The 16,652-nt window shown below is 40.4% G+C and overlaps 1 protein-coding gene across 1 annotated transcript in view; it reads left to right on the top strand.

The window, feature by feature from the left end:
• Window positions 1-15,844, top strand: part of FBXO32 (F-box protein 32) — a 37,646-nt gene extending 21,802 nt beyond the window's left edge. The window contains exons 5-9 of the mRNA XM_030218817.1: window positions 3,614-3,707; window positions 6,131-6,315; window positions 8,370-8,552; window positions 11,097-11,240; window positions 12,546-15,844. Coding sequence (XP_030074677.1) covers window positions 3,614-3,707; window positions 6,131-6,315; window positions 8,370-8,552; window positions 11,097-11,240; window positions 12,546-12,635 — 696 coding nt within the window. The 3' untranslated portion in view covers window positions 12,636-15,844. The remainder of the gene's footprint in view (window positions 1-3,613; window positions 3,708-6,130; window positions 6,316-8,369; window positions 8,553-11,096; window positions 11,241-12,545) is intronic.
• Window positions 15,845-16,652: the final 808 nt, after the last annotated feature.

Raw genomic sequence — 16,652 nt, 5'->3', positions numbered from 1 at the left:
CAGCCAGTGGCAGCCCACATAAGTGCCATAGTCAGCACTGATCCCAGATGTTTAACACCAGGCCATTTCCAGTGACAGGCATTGAATATCCAGGTGTCTTCTTTTTTTTTTTTTTTGGCCGGCTCGTATTCTTAACTAGCTGGTTAAGTTAATAGTGGGCATAGAGGACTGTATGTGATTTGATTTGCCTGCTAAACTTAGCAGACCAGCCCTTCAATATTTGTCGATAGCTGGTTAAACACTAACTGGCCAGGAGCCATTCCCGGCCAGTTAAATAGTGCTGAATATATCAAGAGGGGGGTGGGTGCAGTCTCCACCTCAGCAGCCTTCTGCCCAGGGTTCTGCATTGCTCATTCTTCAAATGTGTAATACTGGTCCGACTGCTTGCTGTATCTGCACAATAACCAAAACTCCCTTTCCCCTGGGGCTTGTGGAAGTGCTGCATCCCAGCTTCACAGAGAGCAGCATCATTGCTAGAAATCAAATGCAGGTCTTTTGTTTAGCAGTACGTAATACAGCCCAGCCACTGCGTTGCCATATTCGGGTTTTTCTTCAATTGATTATCTTAATTTTCACTTGGTGGCTGTGTTCTGCAGTACTTGGTTTTCACAACAGCCCAACCATCAATAATATCCTAATTGTATCAAGTTATTGCAATAAATCTTGACTTACATGATCCTGTATGAGCTTCCCTGAATGATGAGTCATGACTGAAGGCAGACTGCTTTCTCAGGAATGCTGGACAGCAGTGTGTTTTCCTTTTGCACTACTTCTATTAAAAGCCCATATGAGCTGTGCAGATCAACAGGCTCAGGACATCTGTTGTCACTAGAGCTGATGTTGGCCGTGACCAAACGAATAGTCACTCAGTCATTGTAGGCCACTTTGCAGCGCTGAGCCACTGGTCACATGCTGGTGAGGCATTAAGCAGTACAGACAAGTGTCAGATAGGATCCCTTTGATAGGTGGCTTGCCTAGTGGAAACATGCTTACAAGGGGTATATTAATTCCAGTCATTCCTTGTTGGGAATCCATTTCTGCTACTGGTCAGATTTTGGCTGTCATAGGGCAGTTTTTGGAAAACATTATACATAGAAAACAGCTGTTATAAAATTGTGCATAACTATATGCACCATAAGTAGACCTTTTAGAGATGCAACTCCACCTCGGCTCTGTACAAATTACAAGGAAATATATTTTTATAAAATCTCTGTACACTAAGAGCAGGTGTAAAACTGGTGTGCTACTATGGGATATTTCTGGGAGCATGTGTAAGAGGTGGCTATGGGGCTCATTTTCAAAAGAGCAAAAACATCCATGGCATAAATCTGCATTTGGACGTCTTTCTCACAAAAACATTCGTCGGTATTTTGAAACCTAGTTTTCAGACATTTTTCTGGGCTGTTCTTCTGCAGTGTGCCCAAATGTTAAGGGTGGGATGTGGGTGTTCCTAAGACTTAAATGTTTTTCAGCCATAAAGGAACAAAACAAAACCATCCAGGACTAAAACTAAGATGTTTTGTGGTACACCTGTTTTTATAACCAGGCACAAAAAAGTGCCCTAAATGACCAGATGACCACTGGAGGGAATCAGTGGGCATCTTCCAATAGGTGTTCCTAAGACTTGAGACGTTTTTCAGCCATAATAAAACAAAACTGTCCAGGACTAAAATCTTTTGAGCTAGCCCTGTTTTTATAACTAATAAGACAAATGAACAACCAGTAGATCCAATAAAAATTCTCACAATAAGTGTCTTCCTGAACAAGGTCTTTATTCAAATCTACAGAAACGGGTCGTTTCTGTAGATTTGAATAAAGACCTTGTTCAGGAAGACTCATTGAGAGAGGATTTTTATTGGATCCACTGGTTGTTCGTTTGTTTTATAACTAATAAGGCACAAAACAGTGCCCTAAATGACCAGCTGACAACTGGAGGGACCCACCCCCCCCCCCCCCCCCCCCCATAAATGTGAATAAAAATGACTTACCAGCCTCTGACAGCTGCTCTATTAGAGCAGCATGCAGGTCCCTGGAGTAGTGTGGGGGACCCGGATCCCTATCTCTCCCTTTACCTCTCGCACTTGTGGTGGAAACTGACCCCTCCCAAAGTCGCCAAACCCCTATTGTGCCCTCTTCACCCATATGGGCTATTGTAGTGGTTTTGAAGGGCTTGGAGGTCAAGATAATGGAAGAAAGGTGAGATGTGTACCTGTGAGCACTTTTATGAAGGGCACAGAAGTACCCTCTAGTGTGCCCCATTGCTCTCCTGGAATGTCTGGGAGACCAGTCTCTACTAAAAATGCTGGCTCCTACATCCAAATGGCATGAATCTCTACATCTTGCACTTGTCTGGTTTTTTTTTATTTTATTTTATTTATTTTTTTTTTGGACCAAAAAAAAAAAAAAAAAACCCCAAAATGACCTTTGTTTCCTGGATGTTTTTAGCAAAACATCCAGTTGGACTTGGGCATTTTTGATATGGCATCTATCTATGTAAGTCAAAGTGATTTGAAAATACACCTCCATGTGGCCTTTTAATTTGTTTTGGACACTCTCGCTTTTTGAGAAGTCTGTAATATAAAATCACCTCCAGCATGTTTCCTTATGCTTACATGGTACCTCTTTAGACTACATGCTATTTTTTCTCATGTATATTCATGGGTAGTTTGAATACAATTATAGGTAACCTAGAAGATCTTACCCTTCTTTTGCACTGCTTTTATTTTTTTAATGTAAATCTTCAAATTTGCTAACTATCAAGCTTACAAAAAGGCCTCATTTGCCTGAACATGTTGGGTACAAACTATATTCAAAATATTAATTGCAAGCACGTGTGTGTGTGTGTGTGTGTATATATATATATATATATATATATATATATATATATATATATATATATATATAAAAGCAAACTTGTGAACAAATCTCTCTTACACGGTCTGTAAGACACTGTATGTTGCATTCTCAGGAGTAAGGAGCTCTTCTGATGTGATTGTTAAACTGATTGAAGGGCCTGAACAAGGAAAACTTTTACCACATTGTAACACAGTTTACACAATAAAGAAATCTTACACATGTAAACAATTATATTCAGAATACAACTGTGGAAACATTAATGGCAGGAACTCATTACATTGCTAGCACCTGTTTCATTGCGTTAAAAGGGCCTTTTTTTACTAGTTTGATTCTATTTTCTGTCAGTTTCCCCATTCCAGAAGCAACAGGATTTACCCTATAATCTTAAAAGAAGCTCTCGTGGGGTGGGGGAATAAAGCATTAACGAATGATCTCACACTATTTTCTAAAATTCTTCTCTCCTTCCCAGTCCCTAGTAGCCTGTATTGTGGTACATAGAATATCTCACTGCTGCTCCCCGTAGTTGGGGATATTGGTTTATTTATCAGTTACATTTTTTTCCTTTTTATGCTTGTATCTAATTTGCATAGGATTGTGTGGAGCATCCTAAAATGCTTAGTTATTCAGGGTCATTTTATTTACTTTAATGTTCCTTTTGGTGCCATAGTATCTGTCAGACAAGGATCCAATGTTAGTGGTTCCAGTCATGTGATAGCCTTTATGTGCCAGAAATGACAGCTTCTATTTCTATCCCCAGCTGCTGGAGCTGATTGCAAAGTCACAGCTGACCTCCCTGAGTGGCATAGCACAGAAAAACTACATGAACATTTTGGAAAAAGTGGTACAGAAAGGTAATGGAATAAAACAAATCAATGTTGACCTTTTTTTTTTTTTTTTTTTTTTTAACCTGTTCTACCTGCCCCTTGATCACAAGGAAAAATATAAACAAGTGACCTGGGCCATAATCATACAAGTAACCTGTTTGCTAAATACTTTGACTGTTTTGTAGAATAGCTTTTTAAATAAAAGGTCCAGGAAACACAATTAGAATAATTTGTATTATGGAGCCTAAACCTGGCCACTAGGTGTTGCCATTGTATGAGGACTGTGACTCCCTTGTGAGCTGCATCGCTGGCCAGCCTGGGGAGTGAAAGTCCTGAGCTGTGGGAGGAAAAAAAACTGGATTCCTCCATGTCAGCCACTAGACCAGCCCTCTTATCTTTATCTGTGTAAGATATAGTGCATGCATGCAACTGGGATTCTTTCAGCATAGCCCCCATGTCATACTCGATACAGCATTTCTTCCATTTTATAATTGGAAGATGTGAGAGAGTTACCTGTAGCAGAAATGGTTTTCAAGGATGATGTGGAGGAACTGAAATCTCAGTGAACTTGGAAGATATGCTCAGCCAAATCAACAAATTAAAAGTAGTAAATCACCTGGACTGGATGGCATGCATACAAGGGTACTGAAAGAACTCTTGAAACTGCTGATCTGCTGTTAATAATCTGTAACCTGTTAAAATCGTCCATAGTACCTGAAGATTGGAGGGTGGCTAATGTAACACCAACTTTTAAACTGTTCCAGGCGTGATTGGGAAATTACAGACCAGTAGGTCTGATGTAAGTGCCAGTAAAATAGTGGAAACTTATTATAAAGAATGAATACAATTATGGAACACAGCATGGTTTCAGCTAAGGGAAGGCTTGACTCACCAATTTGCTTCATTTCTTTGAAGGCGTGAATAAATATGTGGCAAGGTGAGCTGGTTGATCTAGTGTAGCTAGATTTTCAGAAAGCTTATCACAAAATTCCTCATGAGACTGCTGAGAAAATTAAAATGTCATGGGATAGGAGGCAATGTTCTGGTGTGGATTAGGAATTGGCTATTCGACAGAAAATGGAGGGTAGGGTTAAATGGTTACTTCTCTGAGGATGGTGAACAGTGAAGTGCCGCAGGGATCAGTACTGCGACCAATGCTATTTGACATTTATAAATGATCTGGAAATTGGAACAAGTGAGATTAGATTTGTAGATGACACTACTAGAGGTTGTTAAAATACATGTGGATTGTAAAAAAATTGCATGAAGACCTTAGGAAATTGAAAGACTGGGCATCCAAATGGCAGATGAAATTTAATGTCTACAAATGTAAAGTGATGCACATTGGGAAGAATAATTGGGGAAAAACAATCCAAATCATAGATACCTAGAGTCCACCTTGTGGGGTCAGCACCCAGGGAAAAGATCTAGGTGCAGTTGTAAATAATAATGTTCTTCCTAGTGTGTGACGGCAGCCAAAAAGCAAACAGGTTGCTAGGAATTTTTATGAAAGGGATGTTAAAATAAGATCAAGAATACTATAATGCCTCTATTGCTCCATGGTGCAACCTCACCTAGAATATTGCCTTCGGATCTGGCCGCCATACTTAAAAAAAAAAAAAAAAAAATATATATATATATATACACACACTTTGAAAGAGCAACCCCCCCCCCCCCTTCCCAAAAAAAAAACTATTCACTTCTACTTGTTCTACACCACTCAGGATTTTGTAGGACCTCAATCTTCTCTCCTCAGCCATCTCTTTTCCAAGGCTTAACCTCTTTAGCCTTCCCTCATATGGGAGGAGTTCCATCACCTTTATCATTTTGGTCATTCTTTGAGCCTTTTATAAAAAAAATATACTACTGAAAAAGGTGTGAGCAAAATCTATATAAATGCATTTGTACCAGTTTTCAAAGGCTGCACGAAGGAGGATGATAAAGGATAAACTGAAGAAGTTGGCTTGTGGCACCTAAATCTTGGGTGGGTAGGAATGCAAACCAAAAGGTCAAAAATGAGTAGCTGAAAGCAGCTGAGCTAAAAAAAAAAAAGTTCATATTCCAACTAGTTTCCTATGTGACAGAGGTAGGTAGCACCTCTGATTAACCAACGTTTTGAGGACCAAAGTCTTTGTCAGATGCATGAAATGAAGTTCAGGATATCATATGTACGCAATGTTCTGTTTGGTCCCAAACAAAATATGGTCAAGATAATAGAAGCTTAAGGTAGCCATGTTTACTGTATAGTCCTTCAAAAAATATTTTTAGGGTTTTTGCTTTTTTTTTTTTTGCTACTGATGCAATCAGTAGTATGTAAGTTCCCTAACTGAAACAAAGTTTGAAGATTGTTGGAATCCTTTTTTTTTTTTTTTAAGGTGTAAATATGAAACTTAAGCAATTCATGATACCTTTTGGTCTTTTAAATAAAACATAACTCTGATCTATCCTAGTCCTTGAAGATCAGCAGAACATCCGGCTAATAAAGGAACTGCTGCAGACCCTCTACGCATCCCTCTGCAGCCTGGTCCAAAGGGTGGGCAAGTCTGTGCTGGTGGGCAACATTAACTTCTGGGTCTACCGAATGGAGAGTATCCTGCACTGGCAGCAACAGCTGAACAACATCCAAATCACCAGGGTAAGGAGTGGCTAGTGTAGGCTCAAGGTTCTGAACTTTCTCATCACTTGAGTGAGGCCAGCACAAAACTGACAAATAACTTGCCTTAGATTATTTTACATTGACTTCAGGTGTGTGGGACATGTTTAAATTGAGGATTGTATGACCTTCAAGGTGTGCTTATCCCATGCAAATGGTTAGACCTTTGCATGTAATGCCACCCTTTGGTCTGGTGGGGGGTTTCTATACTCCTGAGGAATAAACAAAGCTAGGAGTATTTTTGCTTCCAATTTGAGGTTATAGATTAGGCAGATGCTAGTCTGCATAGAGGGGTATAGTCAGCAGAAGAAAGGCGGGGTTGATGCCCCTGTACATTGGTGAGGCCCCACTTGGAGTATTGTGTTCAGGTTTGGAGGCCGTATCTTGCTAAGGACGTAAAGACTTGAAGCAATTTAGAGAAAAGTGACCAAAATGGTACGAGTTTGCGTCGCAAGACATATGAGAGACTTGAGGACCTGAACATGGAGAGACAGGAGTGATTAGACATTCAAATATTTGAAAGGCATTAATTTACAAACAAACCTTTTCCAGATATGGGAAGGTAGTAGAACTGGAGGACATGAATTGAGGTTGCAGAGGGGCTGACTCAGGAATAATGTCAGGAAGTACTTTTTCACAGATTGCCCTCCTGCAGAAGGTGAAAATGGTAACAAAATTAAAAAATGTGTGGGATAAACACACAGGAAACTTTTGTATAAAAGGCATAGAGCCAAACAAGCGGTAATTTAGATAGCAACACCTGTAATTGGGAAGCAAAGCCAGTGCTGGGCAGACTTCTATGGTCTGTGCCCTGAAAATGACAAGGACAAATCAAGATAAAGTATACACATCACATACCTTTTTATACTATGATTTTATCTTGTTGAGCAGACTGTAAGGACCGTACAGGTCTTTATCGACCATCATCTGCTACTGTTACTATTATCCGAACAGTAGTTGGGTGTTTCTAGTTTTTTGGCCTGCTTATCAAATACCATGATGCTTATGAAAATTGTAGTTTTCCTAAACTTTCAAATCATATCTTCCCTGGGATGGTTTCGTGGACCTACACATATGGTTGGGGGGGGGGGGGGGGGAATTCTATAACTTTGGTATTAAGCTCCTTTGTGGTGTCCATGTCTTAGTACCAAAGATACGGACACCACAAAGGAGCGCACTTAGCACCAAGTCTATAACGGTACTTAGGCCCTTTCTAGAATACAAAAGCCTTGCTGATGTGTCTAAATGTAAGCGTGTCCGGTCAGTGGCTGCAAGTTGGCATGCCTGAGAGCACCATACAACCAATAGTATTCTGTAAGTTGTACATGCTGCTTGATATGCTTATGACATGTCCATGATCTGCCTAAGTGCCCTTCATAGTTATGCACTGACCCCTGGGGTCATAGTGCTCTCAGGCATGCCAACTTGCAGCCATTGACTGGACACTAGTCCCTAGAAAACCTACCTCCATAGGATTTGCTATACAAACTACATGTCTATTTAAAATCTCACCTTGGTCATACACAGAGCATGGATAGGAAGTGACGACAAATTTAGAAATAGAATGGAAACCCCATCCGTGTCCAGTATCTCCCTTCTGCCCACAGAATCTCTCCCTCTTCTTACCTGTTCCCCCCCCCCCCCACCCCTCACTGACCAGCCCTGTATCTTCCCTTGCTCCTTGCAGCATCTGTTAATCCTGCCCCCTCTGATGCGGGCTTCCTGCGTTTGGAAGGGGTGGGACCAGCAGATGCTGAGCATGCACACAGACCCCAGGCTGCTATTTACATTCGCCTTGGCTTGCTTTCAGTTTGGGCATTCTTGACAAGCTAGAAAATATGCTGGTAATGTGAGAGAAAAAAAACAACCTTGCTTTTTAACTCTGCTAATATAGGCTCTTACTGTTGCTCTGAAAAACTTGCCACTTAAAAAAATTTGTGGTCCTAATTACCACTCCTCCTTACACCAATGTATGCAACTAGTAATTTTTTCAGTTAACTGGAACTCTTGGGGTTTTTTTTTTTTTTTTTTTCTAGCCTGCCTTGAAGGGGATGACCTTCACAGACCTGCCATTGTGCTTACAATTAAACATCATGCAGAGGTTGGCCGATGGGAGAGACATTGTCAGCCTGGGGCAGGTGTCTTCAGACCTGCTGGTGCTGAGTGAAGACCGGTTATTGTGGAAGAAACTCTGCCATTACCACTTCACAGACAGACAGGTAACCTATTTAACCAGGGATCACTAGCTAGCATGCAAGCAGACAGGACATGGGGAACCCATGCCTTTACTATGGCAGCCAAATAACATTTCCCGCCCCCCCCCCCCCCCCCCCCCCAGTTTAATTTCAGGGGCATCCAGCCAATTCTTATGACCTTTGGGCTTAAGATGCTGCAGATTTACGGCTCCTGACATTTGGAAAAACCCAGTAATTAGGATGTAAAAAGTAGGTTGGAGAAGAACAGTCAATAGCTTTGTAATGCATTTTGGATCCACAGAGCTTTTTTTGCTTTTCTCAAAACTGTTTTTGATGTTCCAGTGTACTGAACGTGCGTGATCAGTAAATGCTGGAAGGCTTCTCCTTGAAGAGCCTATTGTTTTTTTTTTTTGTAGGCCCAGTTCCAACTTTTGTGCCAGAGGCCCAAGAGCCAGTCTGCTGGCAGATTTGATCTTTTCCAGGCATGTAAAGTCAGATAAGTCACCTTAGCTGAAGCTTTTCTTATCAGTAAAAAGAGTAAGCATGGGTACGTGCACATACCCTGACGCCTCCAAGTTTTATATTGAGTTTATTGGTGACTATGTAGTCCAGGAGCAAGTGTGGAGCCCAGCTTTAGAAAGGACATGGGAGATGAGAATTAAAATAGCCACGTCAGGACAGGCACTATTCCCCATGTGTATTAGGCTCTGCCACACACAGATTCTCTTGTAAAAATGTGTTAATATGCAGGACTTGCAGTTAATCTTCCAAACTGCACTCATTTGGTAGCCTAGCTGTTAGCAGTAGTTTAGCAAGATTATCGCTAGGGGTAGTAGATCACTTTCAAACCCAGGATCAAAAATAACTAGGCTTCACTTTTTCTCTCAGTAGATATCATGAACCATGGGACCCCCAGTAAGAGCCAGGGTAGGGGGATCAGAGGAGGGGGGGACTTGCCAGTATTCGGACACAGAGGATGGGTGGGAATCGGATGTCAAAGCAGGCCTTAGCCTTTATACCTGCCCTTCCACCAGGCACTTCATGCTTTGGGGCAGGTATAAAATGCTGACATCTGTAATGATGGGCATTCCTCTTGTAAAATGGGGAATACATATTGGCTTGTGGAGTGGAGGAGTGGCCTAGTGATTAGCGTGGTGGACTTTGGTCCTGGGAACTGGGTTTGAGTCCCACTGCAGGCACAGGCAGCTCCCCTTGTGACTCTGGGCAAGTCCCTTAACCCTCCATTGCCCCAGGTACAAATAAGTACCTGTATATAATATGTAAGCCGCAATGAACCTGCTATGAGTGGGAAAGTGCGGGGTACAAATGTGAAAAATAAAATAGCACTCCCTCTCCATGGCCTCTGACTATACAATCTGTGGATTCCCCACATGTAAATGGCAGCTTTGTAAATTTGCCTTTACAAGTGTATAACAGTCTACATGTGTAAAAGCTTCAGTTTACACATGGGATCCTTTTTAAAATAAGGGCCATAGTCGCCACTTTACCAACTTAACCAGCTCAGAGAGACTATTTTGTGAGTGGATGCCTTAAAAACAATTAACATTCGCATAACTCCAAAGATCTGATTTTTACATATCAAAACTTTTTTACTTTCCCTTCCCAACAAACTTAGGAGAGCCTCTGGAGAAAATCTAAAAACGGGCTTAGAATTCTGACGTCCATTTCAGGATCTGGTATTGCTATTGTACAGTTCCTTTCTTTTTTGTTTGGCAGGAATACAATCTGGGGGCCTTTCAAAACAAAATGAGCATTATTTGTCATCATGGCGAACTGGAAACTGAGCAGGCAACACTGTTGTTAGGATATGCTTGTTTTGAAAGATGGTGCTTCAATCTGGTTAGAACATCTCTGCTCCCTGGTGTAGATGCAAAGAAAAATCTCACAGAAATGGGGATACCGGTTTTAGTTCAGAGATGTACCTGACGGAGCAGGAGGTCAACAGGCCAAGTAGTGAATGGGAGCAGAGAGCGCAAAGGTAGACAGGCAATGACAGCACAAAGGACCAGACCAGGTGTGACATACTAGGTGGGAAGCCACCAAAGAGCACGAATGCCAAGATTCATAAGAGTAACCAAGCAGCAGACTTCTGGTGGTGTCAAAGTATCAGTGGGACCAGTGAGAAGGGAGATGCCATAGGGTGAGGGGATCCCCACATTCCCTTAGTGCTTGTTAGTAATAGGGAGAAAAAGTAAAGAAATGTACATAAGAGGGTGCAAGTCTCAAGAGTTTTAGCAAAAAAAATAAAGGGACATAGTCAAAATCTGATGGAGGCTGGAGAGAAGAGCTAAGTCTCTGAGGAGCTTCGAATCATGTGTGCAGCCAGGGATGAGAATGGCATAGGTCCAAGTATCCTTGCTTTTGGTCTGTGCTCTCTGAATGCTTCCAAAAACAAAACCTCAGAAAATACTCTTGAGAACAAAGGATTACATTTAAGAGGTTGTCAATAAGCTCTAATAATGACATAAATAAGGAGAACAGGGCAAGAGGTTTAACCAATTTTTATGGCCTTAAGTTGACTTTTTTTTTTTTTTTTTGTCCCCTCAGATTCGCAGGCGCCTTATTTTGTCTGACAAAGGGCAGTTGGATTGGAAGAAGATGTATTTTAAACTTGTGAGATGTTATCCAAGACGAGAGCAGTATGGAGGCACGCTTCAGCTCTGCAGGCATTGCCACATCTTATCCTGGAAGGTGAGTTCAGCACGAGTCCAATAACATTCAGACAAGTTGTTTTGCTCCCTTTCAGCCACTAATTGGCCCTTTTTAGTAGAGAGCCACCTCAGACCTGGTCAGTTCTCCTAGGTGTTGTATTGGTCAAACTGATTATTTTTGGCTATTTCCTGTAAATTATTCTTATGAAATTTAACATGGGGCTCATTGGAAATTCAGTGAACTCTTCTTTCAGTAGTCCTTGGTAATGACATACTGGAAGCAAGCATATTGATTGATAGCCAGCCAGTCATGACAGAGTAGGACACTCCATGCTGTGTCACTTTAAAGGGCCTGATACCTAAAGGGATGAATGATCAGCTTTACCTAAAATAGTTGGCAAATTATTAGCTCTGCAGATTATGCCATAATCTGTGAAGTCTTAGGCTGAGTTGGTGAACCTCCTGACCTCATCTAAGCCAAGAGAAGGGCATGGATGCTAGCATACAGCATTGCTGAAACAGCTTTCCAGCCAGTCTGGTTTTCAGAGCATGCATTTTACTCTGAATATCCTGGAAATGCGACTGCCCAGTGGGTCTGAGACAATGAAACTTAGGGTAACTTGAGTCCATTAGTGTTAATGCAAATTCTTTCGCACAAACTGCTTCTAAAAACATCAAATTCTGCCCCCCTCCCCAACCACTCCCCTTTACTAAAGCTTATCACAAGCTAAATGCTAAGAAGCTCATTTTATGCCTATGGACTTCTTAGCATTCAACGCATGCTAAGCTTTAATAAAAGGGCCCCAAAATGATTTGTTGTAGACCATGGTACTTGTGCCCAACTTATTACCACTTGTGAAAAATCCAAATTGGAAATCTGAAGGCTAGATACATTAGTGTTTTACTGTGTTAGCACACACATTCAGGTGAAGCATTTCTATAAGCTAGGCATTCGATAAATGTGTAAATGTTGTAGAATAATGTACACGTGTGTGTTTTAAATGCAAGGGGGGGGCATACACTAGGGCAGAGCGTACGTCGGACAGCTCTGTGATTGGCAGAAGTGTGGATGACTGGATAAAACCAGGTTACACTACATATTCCATAACAGAACCCCTGAGGCACCTAGGTTCTGTTATAGAATAAGCTTAAGATGTCTAAGTGGAAGCATCCAGTTATAGAATTGCCCACTTTCTATTAGTAAATTAGGTTTTGGGACCTTGCAGTAAACACTAAAAGGGGCGGCTACATACAAAAGTGCATTAGTAAATCTTAAAAGATTACCCTTGACAAGCGCAGAGCTGCGGCCATACCTAACGTGTGCTGATCTGCCTTTTTATCACAGGACACTGAACATCCCTGCACAGCCAATAACCCAGAGAGCTGCTCGGTCTCTCTCTCACCCCAGGACTTTATCAACTTGTTCCACTTCTGAACGGTGGTGTCGGGCACTATTTTGGGACACTCTACAGAATGCAGAGATTGGACTCAATTATGTAATATTGTACAGTTTGGGTTTTTTGTCTCATTTTAAATAACAAATGCTGTAATGTTGAAGAACCTGAGTTGTCGAAGAGCAAAGAGGTGAATATTTCCCCAGCATATTATCAAGCTTCCATTCAAGAACACACTGGACAGAATTTATTACACAGCTGTAAATAGATATACATATTTTTTTGAGTTGGACTGCAAAGATACAACAAACTTCTTTACAGGAAGTCGCTGAATATTTTGGAAATGAGGATTTGTTTTTCTTTCCTGGCACTTTTTGAGAAGAGAATTTTGGCATGTTGGAATAATAAGTGAAACTTGAAAAATACTGTGTGGAACAGTTTACAGTAAACTTTTTTTTTTTTTTTTTTTTTTTTTTAAAGCAAATTGTATTACAAATATTTGGGAACAAAAGAACTGATAAAGGTCAAGCTAGGAGACAGTCAGTTTAAAAACAACCTATTTTAACATTTTTCTGAATGATGGACCGCTGCCTTCTCAGATGATACATTCTGCGCTTTGCATCCATCTGTCTTTGCATACAAACCAAACTATTTGTATTGCCGCTCTGTGCAGCGGGTACACAAAAAGTACCTCTTTGTAGGTGGCTGCTCCAGAGCCTCATTGTTTTCTTTAGATTCATCTAACTGGATGTTGTCATGCAGGAATTTACCATTCAACTTCAGCACTTCACCTTTGATATTATTTACAGTTTTGTCACTGTTCCATTTTTCTTTTTCCAGTAGGATACAGGTCTTGCAGTTCAGTTAACATTCTCTTTTTCATTGACAATAGATATCAGATCTTCAATTCTTGTATTCTGCGAAGCTATTTTCTTAGCAGCCTCCTCTAGCTGAACAGTATTTATGCTCTTATTTATTTTATTCATATTTAAACATTTTTTTTTTTTTTTAACAAAGCATGAAATCTAAAATTCTGGGTGTAAAATACTAATTTTAATAGCAACAAGGGCTAAAATTCTGACTAGGATAATCCTTTCTCCCCCCCCCCCCCCCCCCCCCCCCCATTTTTCCTTAGTCCTTAACATCTCTATTTGAACCATGCAATACAGAGCCCTCCCTTCCCAAAACAATGACCGTCACACTGACTTGCATATTGGGGCTCTACCTGTAATACTATCATGCATACTGTACCGTTTTCTACCTTTTGAGGTAGAGAGCACTTAGAAATAATCAGTTCCTCGATATACACAATGAATTGATATTCTAAAACTGGCTTCGTTCCCATAAGCAACACTGTTGTGCTCCTTTGAGCAAAGGTCTTGAACAGGGAGCAATCGGTGGGATGCAAAGGCATGTTTCTGAACATGGGCAGGATGGGAAATTCCAACAGATAAAGGTCAGTCAGTCAGACCAAGCAATTGTGCTTCATTTGACTTAATATCTCAGACATCAGTAGCTGAAAATTCCTATCCCTTTGAGCCACTGGAGCAGATCACAACTCCTTATTCCTTCACTATGTAGTGGAGTGAAGGGTAATGGCATTACTCTTTTATATAGTGTACGTAAGAAGTAAACCCCTGTGGGAGAGGGGCATTTACTGGCTTAAGGATTTTTTTTCGGGGGAGGAAGGGTGAATTGCATCCATTAGTCTGCTAGGGGATGCTACAGTCCCTCAGTGAAGGGAATTGGTGGTGTACCAGATGTTTGAGAGCTGTAGTGCATGGGACCTGGTCAGGAAGTCACTTCCGTGGTGGGATGAGAGGAAACCTTGACTCATTGCAACTGAAGGCTCATGTTGTAGCCCAATAGGTTGATTCTGGAAAGGAACAGAAGCAAAAAATGCCAGGTCAAAAGTATTTTGGAGGTCGGTGGAACACAGGGCATATATGTGGTTGCAGACGGTTATGGTTGCCCTTCAGTGATTCCTGCTAGATAAGACATTAACTGACCATATATCAAGACAGGAGTCCTGATATGGGCACTGAAATGTGTTGGATCCTTATACCAGAGTTTTAACGAATGTTCTGAAGAATGCAGCATGTGAAAGAAGGCGTTTGTGGAGGATTAATGCCTGGTTAGTCTATTTTTTTTTTTTTTTTTTGGTATTCCCTTTGAATAAGTGTTCACTAGAAACTTTTTTTTTTTTTTTTTTTTTTTTTAAATGCTCCTCAATAGAGTTACCTTTTGGTGGGGGTGTAGGGCCCCTGCCCATTTGGGTGAATTTAGAAACGAGTCAAGGAAAGAAGCATTTCAAATTCCCATTTCCTGGTATGATTATTGAATGTTAGTTGTAGATGCCTTTTTCCAAGACTGAGCCTTTCACTTGGTGTTTAATGCATGTTGCACACACCACTAAGATGTAGTAATTTTGTAGCTTTAATAATCTGTTCATTAAAATGTGCACCTCGTCTTGTGTATTTTTCACTTTATAATCTAGGAAAATGTTAATGTAAATATTTTATACACTTTTAAATTTGCACTTTTTAAGTTTGTGTGTTCATTATAAAAAAAAAAATATATATATATATATATAATATACACACACATGTATGAAGATACTGAATAGTTTCAAAATTTGTGTAATAAGACAATATCCATGCAACTGTTTTGCCACTCTGTGCTTTGCTTCATGATATGTGAGACCCAGTTATCTCTGCTTGCTAATGTGCAGGCTGCATCCTTTTTGGCTCAGTTTGAAAAGGACCAGTGATGGGCTGAACAGAGGCCTTAGCAAATGTTTTCCTATCTCATGCATTGAGCCGGTTTGACCCATTGGTTTGTTTTATCGTAGTTCACCATCTTTGAGGCATCTGTCCAGCTGGTTGGGTGCATTCTTAGACTTGATATTTAAACAAATCTTTGAATGTTGATCTGATCTTTTCAAACACTGACCAGTCTGTGACCCTTTTAAGCCCCTAAATTGAAATATGCCATGAAGAGGCTGTGTCCACAATTGGGCACAAGTGGCATCAATTAACCTGTCTCTCACCAGCACCTCAAAAGAATAAAAAAAAAAAGACAAACCAGCTATACAATGCAGCTAATGTACTCTGCCTTTTAGCTCTTTTTTTTTTTTTTTTGGCTCATTTTTCTTCTCTTCTGTGCCTCCTATTAAACTAGGTCCCTTGTCTGCTAATTTTTTTTTTTTTTCAGGTCATGTACACCACTTTGGCTATACCTACTGAAACAGTATATATAAAGTTAAATTTTTAAACCAGTAGTTCTCAACCCAATCCTCAGGAGCATCTAGCCAATCAGGTTTTTGGGACACACAACAAATTTGCATGCACTACCTCCATTCTATGCAAATTTATCTCATGCATATTTATTCTGAATATGCTGTTAAAACCTGACTGGCTAGGTGTGTCCCAAGGAATGGATTGAGAACCCCTGCTTTAAAGCTATTTAAAATGTTGCTTGCAGACCTTTGCCTCTGCTAATCCTGTGGAAATGTTGGCATGTATAACTTTAAAAAATGGGAATTACTTGTGAATCAACACGACTCCATATTTAACAGTACCACTCCATAGCAAATGCAATAAGATTTTGCTTCCACATGTAGAAAACTGTTTTTAGAATTGTAATTTTAGTTCTGAGATGGAAAATATATTGTGGTTTGTTTCCTATTACTGTGTGAACAAAATCAGTGCATAGAAGCCTTTTGCACAGCCTTGCATGTACAGCTCTGGGTTTTTGTAAAACCATGATGTACCTTTTTTTTGTATTTTTTTAAAGTTTTTGACACTGAACTACAATAAACATAACTCTAAAACAAATTCTCTGTCTTGTGACTTTAAAAAATCCAATCATTTAATTTTGATTCTTACACTAATTTATATACATTTATAATAGATGTACAATGTCTCTTCCTGGAAATCAGTTCTCGGCTTGTCAGGTTTTCAAGATATCTGCAATAAATATACATGAGGGAGGTGTACATGTACTGCCTCCACTGTATATTTAGGTTTTCAGGATACCCAGTGAATTTGGCAGGGTTT

Source organism: Microcaecilia unicolor, chromosome 1 (genome assembly GCF_901765095.1).
Source record: "Microcaecilia unicolor chromosome 1, aMicUni1.1, whole genome shotgun sequence".
Classification (NCBI taxonomy): Eukaryota; Metazoa; Chordata; class Amphibia; order Gymnophiona; family Siphonopidae; genus Microcaecilia; species Microcaecilia unicolor.
This window is presented reverse-complemented; position numbering and strand designations above follow the sequence as displayed.